At 36.8% G+C, this 14,102-nt stretch overlaps 1 protein-coding gene across 1 annotated transcript; it reads left to right on the top strand.

Annotated features, from left to right (window-relative positions):
- Positions 1–174: 174 nt before the first annotated feature.
- Positions 175–11,114, top strand: LOC136854201 (medium-chain acyl-CoA ligase ACSF2, mitochondrial-like). Its single transcript, XM_067130507.1, has 14 exons — positions 175–331; positions 1,955–2,132; positions 2,271–2,399; positions 2,604–2,704; positions 2,931–3,047; positions 3,506–3,623; positions 3,833–3,928; positions 4,820–4,968; positions 5,554–5,722; positions 6,021–6,128; positions 6,644–6,792; positions 8,414–8,555; positions 8,840–8,950; positions 10,511–11,114. Exons 1-14 carry the CDS (start codon positions 234–236, stop codon positions 10,634–10,636), a joined length of 1,791 nt encoding a protein of 596 aa, XP_066986608.1. The 5' UTR covers positions 175–233; the 3' UTR covers positions 10,637–11,114.
- Positions 11,115–14,102: the final 2,988 nt, after the last annotated feature.

Raw genomic sequence — 14,102 nt, forward strand, 5'->3', positions numbered from 1 at the left:
AACATACCTGCCCCACTATCTATCTCTCTCTCTCTCTTTGTAAACAAACACCACAGACAGAAAGAATGAGAATAAAGTTGCAAGGCTACTGAAAAATTGACTAAAATTAGTACTTATCGACGAGGATGGTGCCTAAAATCTGAGATAAGCAACCATACGCAACCCACAGTAAACTGGCTTGGCCCAACGGACCCTCGCGAGTCGGGACGTCAACGCCGAATCAGTGCTTGGTGATGAAGTTTAACGTGAGAAGTGGCGCCCTTCTGCTTAGGCAGGGGTTGTGTTTTCACGCCAGCAAGACTCCATATAAACCGCTACATGCTTGTGTCAGGTACGCGACATAGTGAGAAGCAGTGTTCTTTAACTGTAGAAGGTGAAAATTTATTTTTAATAATGTGAAAACTTATTTTCAGTGTGAAAATTAACACCCTTACCATACAGGTTTAACTGCAGGCAGAAATGCTGTAAACCGTTGCCATGCTAAGTAAGTTTTGCAGTGGTAAGTAATTTTTAGGTTTTCCTTTCTCGTATTATCTTTGCAGTTGAAGGGAACTTGCGCTTGCGTGACTTAGTTATATTTAGATTGGACAACAAAACTCCACTAGCATGCTTCAATTGCTTAGGCTGAGTCTGGTAACCAATGCCAGAGCTAGAGAGGTGTAGTGACCTTGGGAAGCAGGACCCACTATGATAGACTCCTGACGTCTCACATAATTTCCTGTTTTTACGCTTGTTCTTTGCATTTAAAGTTCAGTGGCAGTTTCGTTCTTAAGGAGGCATTGGTAAAGTTAGGCAGGACGTGATTTGAATTAATTCGCTCTCAGTTTAACAGGTTTTTGCTAGTTTTATTCGTGAATAATAAGGGAACGTTTACTGTTCTATAATTACAGTAGAGCAGCGTACCCCACTGCGATGTGGTCGCTCTGGCTCGTTGTTGTTGTTTGACCATGGTTTCGTACCACAGTTGTGATACAGTGCACAATTGTATTGAAGAGCCCAAAATCAAAAGAGAAAGAAGAGCTCTGTTATTAGATGCAGTTAATGCTGTCTTGAAATCCCTACTTTGTTTACAGTTGAGTTACGATACTTTTGTTAAAAAAATAAATAAAAGTAAAAAGCCCTGGTTTTATATTGATACGACTCATCGCTGTTTCAAGGACTCTGCAGCTAAGAAGGGAACGTCAGTATATATGTTGTATCCATAACTATTCTTAAGTAAAACTGAATTTCTCAAGATTAGAATTGACATCTTCGTTTTCGTGTTCACTTGCGTACTGAGACGCAACTTGAAAATGATTGAGGAAGATGTTGGCAGAATCACTGTAAATTGATGCGTTATTACGTTACGAAAAGTAACACAATAAGTTATTCCCAAGGTAATGCGAATCCGATATTAATAGTTTATTCGCAGATTAATATTTGAACGTATAAGTGTCGTGAGAAACTTAGTTTTATAAATAATTTCCCATTACTTTTAAATATTAAGCCGCAAATAAATCGTTAATATCGAATTCACGTTGTTGGAAATAACTTATACCTAAAGGGAATGATATGTGATAAATGGCAGAGTGGTTACGGTTACTGTTACCCTACTTGTACTCCAAAAAATTATAGGTTCACATCCTGGTTAGGATAGAAGAATTTACGTATAATTTCCTTTATAAATTATTCCTCAATACATGTAAAGTGCATAATTGGTTATGTATCTGTGTTGCAATCTGTGATAACAATTTATGGTAAAGATTTGCAAGAGGGTTGACATGGAAATTATAATCCTGTTAGACGTTAGGAATGTGTTAAGTTTCTCTTAATACAAAGTTAAAATAATTTTACTCGTTATGGTAAACATTTGGTAAAGGGTATACGTTGACTACTTGTTTTCTTTATCAGACATTTCTCTGTCCGGCAATTTGTGAACGTGGTTTACCTAATACGTTGCAATCATTTTTCTCAGATACAAGAGCAGCACTCAGTTGACAACCAGTTACTTGCACAGTGTTGGTTCTTGGTCTCTTCATGAGAAGACAGTTGGACAGTTACTGGATGCTGCAGATCGGAACTATGGGAAACGGGAGGCGGTAGTGTCTGTCCATCAGGGTATCAGGAAGACATTCTCAGAAGCCCGGCTAGATGTAAGTTTGTTTTGATTTCTGCAAAGAACATTTTTCCCCTATATATGTGTGTGTATATACACATGTGTATACATTTGTATATTGTGTTTATTTTTAAGAGCATTATTACTAAGGCTCATGTGCTTTTGGTGTCCTTAGGCAGACCAGTTAGCTGCTGGATTTTTGGCTCATGGGTTGCAAAGAGGAGACCGCATTGGTATTTGGGGTTCGAACACTTATGAATGGTACCTTACACAGTATGCTGCTGCCAAAGCAGGTCTAATATTGGTAAGTGGAACTGTTAAACATCGATTCTTTGAATATGATATGAAAAGAATGTTGTAAATGAGGTATTAATAAGTCTATAAAACTTTCTTTCAATTGTCCTATGAGAGCAAGGTCACAATTGGTAATTTTCTTTACATTAGAATAGTTATTTTTTTTTTTATTCCTGTTATTATTAATTTCATATGCGACTTCTTCATTGAACAGGTCAACATTAACCCTGGATATCGTTTGGAAGAGCTCAAGTTTTGTCTCAACAAAGTTCGAGTAAAAGCCATGGTTTGCGATGAAAAGTTCAAGACTTCAAAGTAGGCAACTAATTCATGTTTCGCATATTAAATAAACAACTTTGACTTGTAGAACAGTAGCGAGGTTTATCAATGTTAAAAGTTTTGTATCAGTAATAGTGTGTTTGCAGGATTATTTTTAACTTAAAACATCATTAATGATGTTGCATATTTAACTACTTGGTAAGCATTCGTACTGATGCAGTGTTGTAAGAGAGTGTTGGTAAAATTACATCCCGTATTTCAGTTACTATGAAATGCTGTGCCAGTTAGCCCCAGAGCTGCTTGATGGTCAAGAGGAGCTTGTAAGTAACCAGCTACCTTACCTAAAACGGGTTATTATCATTGCAGATAAACAGCTAAGGTGAGGGGGAAATACCGTATGTAAGTAAATAAGTTTTTATTGTAATTATATAGTACTCATATATACATGCAGGTATATACTGTATACAAAATACCAAAAAAAATACAGTTATTTGGACCCCGACAAATCTTGTCTCAGACAGCTTCAGGATGTCTGAAATAAGACAAAGCCAGTCAGGATTCTTACCTTTCTATTCATTTTCCTTTTGGTACTTTGTATTTGAAGGTGACATGTGAATATAACATAAATATTTGAATGGTGGACAGTTATTTATTTTAATATGTTTGAGTATTAGTAAAACCATGACGAATACAGCAGTGACATGTGAAAGATTTGTGATTTATAATAATTTCAAATATCAAATAACAATGGGATATGAATAAATACACTCAGTTGAGAGTAAGAGTGCTGATCTTAAGAACCTGAATACAATGTGGTCCCTTTCTCCCTTGTTTTAGAGGTGCCCACAAATTTCAAGATGTTTGCAATGCAGGAGACAGCAACCACATGAGGGAAATTGAGGAGTTATCACATAAAATACAGTTTGATGAACCTTGCAACATTCAGTTTACTTCAGTGAGTACATACCTCGTTAATTCCACCATGCAAAACATCTTTCAGTAATTCATGAACGTTCTCTCATTACACGAGTTGTCCTAAGACAAAAATGCCAATAATAATTTTTTGAGGAAATATTCGACAAATGCTGATTTGCATAAAATGAAAATAAAAGCTTATCCTCTCTTGTCATTATCAGGTCTACTTGCACAGTAATATTCTTGCAGGGTACTACAGGTCAGCCAAAGGCAGCAACACTTTCTCATCATATGATTGTGAATAATGCTTTTAATGTTGGTAACAGATGCAGTTATGGGCTAAAAGTAAGTACAGTAATTTTGATGTCCTGTCCATCTCTGCCAGCTAATAATGGGCTTGCCTAATACTGTAACATAATTCTTAGACATGTTGCAATGTCAAGTTCTGTAACTCTGATCATGCGCTAAAAATTGCATTGTTAATTCAAGTAAAAACTTTCAACTTTTGAATAAAATACTTTGATTCTTAAAAACAACTAAGAATATTTAACTTTTTTCGTTATGTTGGTAGATCAAAGCAGTAGCTCCGTGGCGGCGATTTCCTTCTAATTTGATTTTTTCTACAGTTTTTTGGTTGCTAATTATGGACTTACCTTCAATTTTTGTCGCATGAATGTAATTAACCTGTAATCAATGCCTGAAGTCCATCCAACAAGAGGTTTCCATACACGATCTTCAAAAGACAGAACACGGATACGGTCCGTTTGGAACTGTTCTTATCCTGTCTGGCAAGTGCAATAACTTGTTACCACATGGGTACCGCCCCCCCGGGCCAGTACTAAACATGGTGAAGGGACATTCCATTTGGCCAACAACAAACAATGCACCGCCAGTATCAGAAGCCCTAAAAGTGTAGAAAAAACCAGTTTCCAAGGTAAAAATAGGCGTGGAGCTAATACTTAGAATTACTGTACCAGTATGTTTACTAGACTATAGCAGACTGATGAAGTTGCTTTAATTCTCATTTCATTTTATTCTTGTTCTTTTATTGATAATTACATTTCAAATTTGAAACTAATGTAAATTTTGGACACTAAGAAATAACATTGAATATAAAAATTGTCCATAAAAATTTACCAAATAAATAGCCATAAATCAAGTGTAATTTGTTTGCCATCATATATTTAATAAACTCCTTTATTGAAAGTGTTGTCAGATCCTGCATTTCCCTTTCAGGAACATCGTATTTGCATGACTGTACCTCTGTATCACTGTTTTGGATGCGTTCTGGGATCCCTGAATGGTGCTCATTTTGGGGCAACTTGTGTTTTCCCAAGTCCTGGATTTGACCCTCAAGCTGCAGTCCAAGCAATGCAAGATGAAAGGTTCTAAAGATTTGCTCTTTTGGTATTATTTTCTTGTTTTCACCAGTTCACATCTATCTGTGGATGCTTATGCCTCTAATAATCACTAAATCAAAACAGTAATCATAGTTATTTTCAGGGAAAAATAATCATCTTTTAGTTTTATTACTGACCAAAGCAGCAGAATGCGACTACATATTTTGTTACAATAATAGCTGAAAATCATCCTGTCCAAGAAGTACATTCATTTTGCAGCTCCCTATCCTTGAAATTACTGCACTCCTTCAGAGGGAAGGCCCCCAGTGTGTTATGTTTGATAAAGCATCTCGAGTAACCACAGAGACATCATAGAGCCTAATATGACATTTGGTTAACTTGTCAGGCAAATAGTTCATGCTATGATAAGATATATTCAAATACTGTACTGTAATGTAAATGTTCACAATTGTCTCTTAAATGTTTTTTTTATAGAGTTGACCAAGAAATTCATTATAATTTTTGTTTATTTTAAATTTACCTAGTGATTATCAAAGGTTTTACTTAAGTTCTTTCTCCTGCAGTGAAAAACTTTGTACTGTATCAGACTTAGTGTAACTACTGTTTCAGAGTCACTTCCTGCTATGGCACTCCAACAATGTTTGTCGATATCCTAAATGCTCAAAGATCAAACCAAAGGGATGTGAGCAGTTTGTCTACAGGAATTATGTCTGGGGCCCCTTGTCCTCAGGAACTGGTCCTAGCTTTAATAAATGAAATGAACATGAAAGATATCTTGGTAAGTGTACACAGTTAATTTGTTTCCATTCATTACTCTAAACAGGGCCTTTTTATATTTTAAATTCAATATTTTTTAATAAATACTAAAAAGATGGAATCCATTGGAATAAGCTTCTGTAAAAAAAATTACAACTCTGTAACAGAGTTGTATTTCACTAGGGAATTTCAACCAAAACACACTTAAAACATTCAGCTGATAAGTGCACAGTTCAGTATCTTTCAAAACTGAAAGCTCAGATAGGACCTGAGATTTCAGTAATGTATTGACTGAATTTTAAAAATTGTAACAATTACAGGTAATGTATGGCATGACAGAAACAAGTCCAGTTACCTTCCAGTGTTACCCAACTGATCCAGTATCTGTTCGCTCATCAACCATAGGATATCCGTCTGATCATACTGAGGTAATTAAAGATTTCGCTACTTTTTGAAGTCCTAAAACTAGTTTTAGATTAACCTGAGACTGTGAAAACACTCATTTTTAGCATTCTTGTCTTCTGAATGGTTTGTTGACAAAACCACTACAATAGTGTTTACAGTAAACCCACTGTATTCGCGTTCTCACGATTCATGGATTTCTCTATGGAACATGTATACACATTATTCGTGGAAAATTCGCCCATTCACGGTATTTATTGCTGAGAAATATTCACTAATTACTGTATTTTCATATCATTTTCATGACTAAATGCACTTTTTGTGATAAAACTCAAGTACAGTATAAGCATTTCTAGTTTTTTTTTTCTTGTGTTTGAAGTATCAGAATAGGCATTTCTAAGTGTTTTTAGAGGGGCTTTAAGTATTCACAGATTTTAGCTATTCGCGGCGAGGGTGTGGTACGCATCCCCCGTGAATACGGGGCGTTTACTGTATATCAGTTTCATTCCAACAAATATAGTAAATTTTAATATTTTCTCAGGTGAAGATAATTGATGAAGAAGGGAAAGTGACTCCCATTGGCGTTGGGGGAGAACTTTGTATTCGGGGCTACTGCACATTTCTGGGATACTGGGATGACGTAGAGAAAACAAAGGAGGTGTTACAAGAGGACAGGTGGCTAAAGACAGGGTAGGTTGAAAACTGTTTCTTATGCTGTTATTGTCAAAGGAATTTGGCATTTATTTTATTATTAAAGGAGTTAGTAACTTCAATGTGTTAAAAATCTTGTTTTCTTTGGCATGGCCTGAGGTAATTAAACGTTTTAGTTCATAAAAATTTTTTAATTTTGATAATAATGTTTAATGATGCAAAAGTTTCTGAAAGTAATTTTTTGTACATATACAAATTTAAATATTTTGATGGCATAAGATTTGTATACTGTAGTGAGTTTTTTGTACAATGATAATTAGGATGAGGTTCAATTATAACAGTATGGGTTCTTGAAAAGGTTAACCTTCCAGTTGGTGCAAGAAGTTATCATGTATTGACAGGGAGGACAACTTCTTACAGCCAGAAGAACACCTTGATTTGCTGTTGGTGTAAGGAAGGAAAAAACAAATGCCAATTGTAGCTGTACAGGGATAGATGGGCTAAGAAAGAGTAGCTGGAACAAAGTGCAAGAAGTATAATTTTGAATGTTCATAAAGTAGGTTGTGAAGGAGGTATAATGCGCTTGAGAATCTTGAATGCTTTGATCCTCTTGTCTTAATGCACTTAGACTTATGACAAATTAATAGTGAGAGTCAGATGCCAAACTATGGCATAGGGTCCTCCTAACCTTTTACATCAGTAAATGCCAGGCTGTATAGGAGGTTTCTGGGGTTCTCCTTCTCCCTGTTCAAGCATGTGCCTGGGAAAGCTGACAGTTCCAACCTAAGGAGTGAGCCTCCTCTATAAAAGACAGTGGCTAGATATGATCTTTTAGCTCCATTCGCAATTGTTGAGCATCTCTTCTCCGTAACATTACCTGGGTCCGGCGTGTGATGTTCACGGGATAGGACCATCTGGCTCTGTTTGAATGTAGAGCTCCCATGTTCCATCACATCACTTTAAAGAGAGTATTATTCTTTAAATTAAAAATGTTTTATTTTTGTATTAAAAATGTTTTATTTTTGGTGGTTACTTTTCATTGCCTTGCTTGTTTATGGAGAGATCTTCCTTCCTCCTCTTTATGAGTCTCCTGTCACATGATGATGTGGTGTTTGTATCAGTGTCAGAACAAATGACAAATTCAACAATAATTTGTATTTTTCCTAACATACAAACCCACATCATCATGTGAGTTTTTAATGTCCCACTTCATGCCTCCCCTCTTTCTTGATCTCTCATGCATCTTGGGTGAAATATCACCGTTCCCTCTGGCTGTTTACAAATTGGGGGATGCTGGTCCTGCAGGCATCTTTTATAGCTGGTGCTACTCTCTAAAAGTGAGTCTACCATAGCCATCTGCTCTTGCGTGCCTAAGGATACTCCTATCACGTGATGTTGTGGGCTTGTGTGTTAGGAAAAATACAAATTGTTGAATTTGTCATTTTTCCAAGATAGAAATCTGTCTTTTATCACAATTATGCTTCTAACCATCTGTGCATTTGTTCATGTAACCCATGGAAAAAATAAGTGACTGAGTGGGTACTAACCTCTCGTGCACCCACACATCTCTGACAACCATGTTAACAAGCTTCAACAAGAAAAGTTATTTTTAACAAAGCTTCAACAACCAATGTTACTCTAAAAACTGGTATTTTTTCAGAGATTTGGCAATTCTGCAGCCAGATGGTTATGGAAAAATTATTGGTAGAATCAAGGACATGATTATACGAGGTGGAGAGAACTTATTTCCAGCAGAAATTGAAAACTTCCTCATGGGACATCCAGAAGTTCTGGAGGCACAGGTTGGTTATGCATGAATGTCATATGTATGAAGTTTTTGTGCAACGCACTGGAAGTTTGAGAACTGATTGGTAAAGCTTATAGTATTGTCAGTGCTGTAAGCTTAGAAAACTATTACTATATTGTTTTTCTCCTTTATCTTATATTTGATTTTTAGTATTGCCATAATATGAATGCAACAAATAAATTTGAAAGAGAAAAAAAAGTTTTTAATGGAGGTACTCTGTGGTTATATACTTTTGTTTAGAAATATAGATTGGGCATTATCTTCTAATTCTGTCTTCAGGTTTTTGGCATACCTGATTCCAGAATGGGAGAGGAAGCTGTAGCCTGGATTCGATCTGCTCAAAACTCAACACTTACAGAGGAATCACTAAAGTTATGGTGTAAGGGAAAGGCAAGTATTCATAATCACATAATGGGTGCTTGATATGCCCATGTAATATCAATTAACTCATGGAGAAGGAAAATCACAAAAATTATTTAATGCTGGTATTAAAAATAGAGATCTTTATCTCGCCACAACAGAAAAGTTTTTTTTTATATATGTAACTTACCAAGTAATTACATTGGTCAGAGTTACACTTGCTGGCAGCTTATAATTTTGAAATTCGCTGGTAGCTCTAGTTTGCTAGTGTAGGTGAGTTGACCCAGCCCACTTTCAAGGTAAAAGAGGAACTACTCATAGAGAGCTCAATTTTTTCTCTGCTGGTTCTCGACTGAAGTTCAGTTGTGAACAGTTAGCTTGGTTTTAAAATTTCTACACTTTTTCTTTGGATTTATCTTCCATATGGTGAAGTATTGATTATTTTAGTAGCCTTGATCATTTGTACTTATGATAGGTTTTCTTTGCGAGACCATTTGTCATGGATTAAGACTTTTCCTTGGATTAGAGACTTTTTCACTTACTGAGACTATTTTTGTTGACTTGTTAGCCTTGATGTGTCAGACTCAAGTTCAACTAGCTTGCACTGTTAACAAAACTACTTATGACTCTCATACTTTATGCATGGACTGTAGTGGGGCAAGTATGTTCCATTGATTTAACTGGTGAAGAATGTAAAGATTGGGATGCTAAAAAAATGGAAGGTTTTGGGATCTCATTTAGCTAAACTGGATAGAGACAGGAGGGGGAAGGCGGCCTCTAGAGCTGATAGCCTTTCTGTAATGTCTTCCAGTGAGGATATTCCTGATTTGTGTGCCTGTTCCTGCTTTGCCTCCCATTCCCAGTCCTCTAACCATTCCACCTTATCTTTTACCCAGCTCCCACACCCCCAGACTGGGCAAGCTTTAAGGTTGGCCATATTTTAGAAAAAAACACATCAATGGAAAACGGAAGATATGCAAATGCACATGCTGTATGAAAAAAAATTCTAAAAAATTTTCCCTACCTTCCATAGAAAGTTGAAAGTGACTATTTACAACCCTGTGTAGAACCTCTTTTACAAAACACTTGTAAATTTTACAAAATTTTCCCTGCCTTCCACGGGAAGTTGAAAGTGGCTATTTACAGCCGTGTGTGTGGCCTCTTTTACAAAACACTCATAAATTTTACCAAGTTATACATGTTTTTTCAAATAATTTATTTTATTTTGTAAAATTATAATTACAGCTAACAAATTCCGAGTATTTTACGAAAATTTATCGAGATCGGAACATGCACTAACTTGTTTGGAGGTATACATGTTTTTTCTAATTTTTTCATTTTGCAGTAAGGCATGTAACTCGGGTGTACAATAAACCCTTCGTTAGTGTAAAGCATGAGAAGAATAATGCTTTTAGAATGTAGAAAATGAAACGAGGTACCTCATATCAGCATCTTTGCAGATCAGGGTTAAACAGTAGAAAATGAAACGAGGTACCTCATATCAGCATCTTTGCAGATCAGGGTTAAACATCCTACCAATAATGAGAAATGATCTTCATCTGAATCTGCTTTTTCTTCACTTCATTTCAGATTGCTCACTTCAAAATTCCTAAGCATATCATTTTCAAAGAAGAATTTCCAAGGACTGTTACTGGAAAAATACAAAAATTTGTTATGAGGAACATCACCACCAAGGAACTTCAGCTGAAGGAGTGATAGCTTGGAGGATATAATTTACTACTGTAATTTGAGCACAGTAATGTCATCAAAACCTTTTATGTGGCAAAAAAAAAAAAAAAGTTGTTTTTACATGTGTACACAGTTACTGTCATGAAAGGGATTAACTTCTTGGAACCCCTAAAATAATTAGAACCATGGTTTATTAGGGCTACACTTTACTTGCAGTTTTTGGTCTTCCTATAGAAGCAAATCCAACATTGAAAGCAGTTATTTTCCAAATACTGTATACTTTTTAAACTTTTGATGGTAATCATTACAAGATTTAAACACTTCTCCTGAAACATTACTGAAAACACAAAACGGTGAGGTATCAGACATAAAAAAATTTTTTTTTTTTTAAGTTTTTATAACAGTACCTGCCATGCCTTACTAACAAACAAACTATTGTTCAGCAGATGCCTTTTCATGTTCATTGTTTAGCTGGATAAGCTCAACATAAAACTGAATACCTACAGTAGTGGTGTATCTACTTTGCACCCTTGTTTGTTGTTTGCGGTCTTCCTAGAAATGAAACCAGATTGGCCAGTCTTTATCAAACAGACTTTGGATTAAACATTTTTAATTTTCTTTTATATAATACTCCAACCCAAGGTTTTTATCACATTCCTAATTCCATTCCAGGAGTAATCCTGTAACTTTTGAAACTTTCCACAAAATTTGTCTTTTAATTCTTCAAGTTTACTGCAGGTGTTTTTCTCAGGTTTATGATGGATTTGTTCTTGAACAAATCATGGAAGGCAAGGTAACCCAAAATCAGATGCCTGTTATGTTTAAATCACATATACCTCTGGTATGACCTTGTCTTGAATACTTACATAATTCTTTTGGTCTGAAAATTTTTGCACCGATTTTGGGCTGCTTTGCCTTTTATTGATTTGTTCAAGAACAAAACCAACATAATAAAACTAGAGAAAAATAATTTATTGGATATTTACCTTTGGCATTTTCAGTACTATCAATATTACAGCAGAAAGTTAAGTTTTTCTTAGTCCTGAGTTAATGTAAACCCTGTCACACAACACCTCATTCAAGTATTTCTTAAAATGGCTGTAGTGTGGTGCCGTGATCATCCTGTCACACACCACCTCACTCTAGTATTTCTTAAAATGGATATGCATTTCAACATCTTGGAAATGAGAGTGGCTTGATTAGCTTTGCAAGTGTTCAAAGATCATTTGAGAGGCCATTCAGTGGTGTTGGTGAGCAACAACAAGACTTGTTGCCTACATCTACTAACAGGGACGGATGATGCCTCAGACCCTATGCAAGTTAACATTGCAGATTCATAAGTCGGTGGCTTTGTAACCCATTGAATTGTTGGCCAGATACATTCCAGGCAGATGGAATACAGTACTCTGGTGGATCAGGTTAGTCATCAGGGTGATCCCCACACCCCTAGGGGAGCGATTTTTTGATATGGGGCTACCTCATGACTGATGTGTTTGAAACCAAATTGAACAGAAAACTTTTAGTCTTGTATTCCCAGTCCCAGATTCATCCTCCTGGGACAATCTGGATGTGTATGCCTTCCTGCCCTTTAATCTTTTCGCAGAGTGATCACAAGTGTGTTCATCACCCTGAGTCTTTGAAAGACTGATGGATCCTTGTTAGCCAAACACAGATCTGCTGATACTCCTGGTCTAGGCAACAAGTATTTCTGCCATGACCCACCCTCCTGTGCTAACTGCACATTCACAAGTACTGTCAAGCAGCTCACTCTCCACCTTCACAGGTGGAAGTTATCCTGTGAGAGAAAGAGAGGCTTGTCTCTTAGGGCAGCAAGAGATTTCTGGTGCCTCCACTGTTCCTCTGCAAACTTGTACCAAGGAAAGTGGACCATCTTCTACAATTGGTATCAAAGAAGGGGTTGCTCTCTAGATGAAGTACTGTATTCGTTCAACAGATTGCAGACTTCCTTATTTACTTTTACCAAGACAAGTACTCTGTTTCTGCAATGAAAGGTTAGGCTATCAGTTGGCCTTATCTCCAGTTTCAAACTGAAGGGGTTGGATCTCTACACCTTGGTGAAGTTATCCATGCTTATGAGAAACTTAAAGCAGTTTTGCTTCCCCTCAGGAGCTGCCCCCACAGTGGGATGTATCGTTGGTGTTACAAAGGCCTTTTGAGCCTCTGTTTAGTTCCTCAGACTATGCCTCCAGCCCGAGAAGAACCCTAAAAAGAGTTCAGAGGTCTGGTTAAACAAATCATTTATAACTAACTCAGACTATGCCCTAAGACTTGAAACTAGCTTTTCCCTGGCCTTAGCCTTGGAAAATAGGGTAGGAGAGTTACATGGCCTGTCTTATCTTTGTGGAGAACTGGATGACACTGTGCCTCATCCACACCATAAAATACTATCTGAAAAGAACCCAATCCTTGAGGACGGATTGTAGGAAACTTTTTGTTAGTACAGGTAGGTGTTAAAAGGTGGTGTCGAGGTTATCAAATCAACAGAACTACCAACACATATTTGGGGATGAGTTTTCTTCTTCCAACAAACTTATCAAAAACAGCAGAGAAGGACATAACATTTATGCCAAATTAAGATAATAAAAAAAAAAACTTGTTACCATAATCAGAGGGGGGAAGACCATCAGAGTGAACATCAACACCAGAAGAGGCTACTCTGACAAAGAATGACATGATCTCTTGAGCATGCCAGAAGCACTCTTGGACAGTGGTAAGCGAATAGAAGCAGGCAGAAGAAAGGATCCCAAATATTTCACCAGCTTTGCCAGTGGAGTAAACCTCCCGACCGAAGAAGATGGAACACCTTTTGTCCATCCTCATGCTAAACCTCTCTGCACTGAGGGGAAACCCAATCTTCATGTGGGGAAGAACAGACACAAACCTTACCTATGAGAACAAAACTGATGTGGGCCTACAGATTTAGGAGGTAGGAGACATGAAGCAGCCACAAAGTCACCCCAGACCCTCACAGTATATTGCTCTTGTTTACTCCATGAGAGAGAAACTATAAGAGACAAAACAAAAAATACAATAATAAAAGAAAAAAAAAACACTAAACACAGTGAGGTAAAAAAATTAAGCAATGCCTTATATGCCAGCTGCTTTCTTGAAAGCCCCATTCTCTCACTGCAGCCACCATGCAGCTATGCACAAAAGATATTACCATCTTAAAAGGCATTTGTTTATATTCCCATGGGAACAATTATGACTTACCAGGCCAACATTATTCACTCACTTACAGAAGGCATAAAAGGAGCAGAACCAGATGATTAACTGCTTACACTTAGAATATCAGGCCTTCTTACACTTCTCTATAATGAATACTCCATTTAAAACCCTTTGGAAGGACAATCAAATATGTCTACTTGCTGCTGGATGTGGGGGTGGGGGTGGGCAGGAGTAGAACCATCAAGATCCAAGGACAGTACAGTAGTTCTACTATGACTCCAAAATTGCGTTGTAGCACATATGG

This window comes from Macrobrachium rosenbergii, chromosome 28 (assembly GCF_040412425.1).
Source record: "Macrobrachium rosenbergii isolate ZJJX-2024 chromosome 28, ASM4041242v1, whole genome shotgun sequence".
Taxonomy (NCBI): Eukaryota; Metazoa; Arthropoda; class Malacostraca; order Decapoda; family Palaemonidae; genus Macrobrachium; species Macrobrachium rosenbergii.